Below are 2,500 nucleotides of genomic sequence, written 5' to 3' on the forward strand. Positions count from 1 at the left end.
TGTGTGTGTGTGTGTGTGTATACGCCAAGAGGATTTGATAGGATGAATGTCCCACTTCTCGTTGACTCACTTGCCTTTAAAAAGCATCCATCTCTCTGCATTCACACACACACACACACACACACACACACACACGCACACAGACATGCACACACACGCACACACACGCACACAATATACAGTAGTATAGTCCTGAGGCAAAGCTGACATGCAGGGACTTCTAAGCATACTCACCTGAGTTCACAAATGCATGCCGCATAAGCGGTACACAACACACACACACACGCGCAGTTGCATACACACTCCAAGTGTGGTGTGCTTATCTGGAACGTGGCTTAATGTCATTTTAACTCCATATAGGAAAGCTGCCATCTAAAGCCACTGCACAGGGAGACTGTATTTTGTGTGTGTGTGCGTGTGTGTGTGTGTGTGTGTGTGTGTGTGTGTGTGGTCTCTGCTGGCAGGTGTTTAATGTACTGTATTAAAGAAGAAAAAAGTGTACCTTGCAGCTGAAACCCATCTGAAGACGTATGGGTTCTCTATTGAAGTGCACAGCACACACACGCGCACACGCAGTCAAACATAAAGTACTTGGTCAAAGAGAAAGCCAGAGAGACATGTACATGAATTATAGCGGGGGCGATTTAGTTTCAGATGAACTCCTTTGAATCGTTCGTTTAAACCACTTTAAACTACCCACTTTCTCCCTTTCCGCTCCCGTGGTTCCACTCTCCTCTCTAAAACTAAAAAGTTACGGGTGGGGCTGGGATTATTATCTGCACCGTAGCAAGTTATTTTCATCACAAGCGTGGATTGAAGTGAAAAATATCCAAATGCGGTTGGTCACATTGAATGGTAAGGTAATATAAAGTATGAAACTAGACTAAAACTCATATGTTATAGCTCATCTGGTAAGACATTTTGAGTCATATTTTATCAAGTTTGACTCGAGAAGAGATCTTCAATCGGTTGCTATGGCCCCCTAGTGGTCATTGAGGGTATCACAAGCCATACTGCAAGCGCACCACCAAATCAATGGCAAAGCATAAAGATTTACGTATATATTTGAGAATATAGTTCTAGTATATATTTAAGTATATGGAAATGCTTCACCACTGTAATAAACAATTCCATAGGAATTTATGAGAAACGATGTTGATCGCCACTATCCGATGCTTCTTTGAGCGAAATAACGACGCTCATTGCGAAAAGAGATGTGACGACCACCCCACTGTGGCGACAAATCACCTCGACGAAAGACTTCAAAAGCAACAAAAAGACCAAAGCCATTCAATGCCAACCCACCAGTCAAGCCTCAACCACACTCCACCCCCCACCCACGGCCCCACCTCCCGAATCTCACCTTGGAGACAGATGGCGATGCAGAAGTCCACCACCCAGCTGACCAGGGCCATGAGCAGCCCCAGGAGGATGAGGAAGATCCAGTCCTCCCCAACCCGCGAGATCAGGAACTTCTGGCAGCGCACCGTGCAGACTGCAATGACGAGAGAGACGAGAAAGGGGGTGGGGGTGGGAGGATGGGGGTTACGGTGGTGAAAGGTAAGCGGGGAAACAGGGAGTGAGAGTGGGGGGCGGACGCTAGATTAGGACACTTTACTCAGGTGAGTCAGATGAGTGAATTACTAGGGCTGTCAGGAAAACACGGCAGGTGGACAGGGTTCAGGAATGTTCCTTGGAAGCGTTTGAGGGTTTTATCGTATTTGCTTCATGCTTTTGGGGTAAAAGGATGTGTGTGTATGTGCGTGTGTGTGTGTATTATTCAAATATTGTTCCAGAACACAAGGGGGTCAATTTGCATTGAAGGGGAAGCAGTCTGAGTAATACAGCCAGAGGCAGAGACGGTAGGGAGGTTCCTATCAAAAAGTAACTGACTGCCAATTCGTCCGTTCCATTTCAACGTGTCACAAACCATGTCAGGAAGTAATTACCAACAATGCAACTTTACCAACAATGGGCCTGCAGAGCCTTACAGACCCTGAGATGAAAAGCACCGTGTCAGTGTGTTCCAAATACACTTGCAGCCCTAACTCAGGAGCAATCTGGGCTTTCGTTGTTATATAACACTCAATCCGATATGCACACACACACACACACACACACACATACACACACACACACACACACACACACACACACACACACACACACACACACACACACACTGTTACTGTTGTTGACTAATTATGACTAATTGCTGGTACAAAACGCATCCAATTTGCCGGTGATTCATTAGCGTCTGTCACGCAGGCTCTGCAACTGTCTGTTGTTCGCCGGAAGATCTGTCATATTCTTCTTTTGTTCTCCTCCTCCTCTTCTGCTGGAGCTTCTCCTTTTTCCTCCACCTCCTTCTTGAGTTTCTTGTCGTCTTCTTCTTCTTCTTCTGCTTCTTACCTCCTGCCGAGGCTGTCCTCGTTTTGCCCGTCTCCAGCGCCAGTACCAGTTGACACTTGTGGAAGTGGCGGCGGCAGGGGAAGGGAGG

General features: G+C 46.7%; 1 protein-coding gene across 1 annotated transcript in view; it reads right to left on the minus strand.

The window, feature by feature from the left end:
* LOC307235079 (chloride channel protein 2-like) overlaps positions 1-2,500 on the minus strand; it is a gene marked incomplete at its 5' end in the record, with an annotated part of 128,130 nt that overhangs the window by 51,779 nt on the left and 73,851 nt on the right. Inside the window, one exon of the mRNA XM_080007051.1 lies at positions 1,364-1,495. Coding sequence (XP_079863177.1) covers positions 1,364-1,495 — 132 coding nt within the window. The remainder of the gene's footprint in view (positions 1-1,363; positions 1,496-2,500) is intronic.

Source organism: Zeus faber, assembly GCF_960531495.2.
Source record: "Zeus faber genome assembly, chromosome: 9".
Lineage (NCBI taxonomy): Eukaryota > Metazoa > Chordata > Actinopteri > Zeiformes > Zeidae > Zeus > Zeus faber.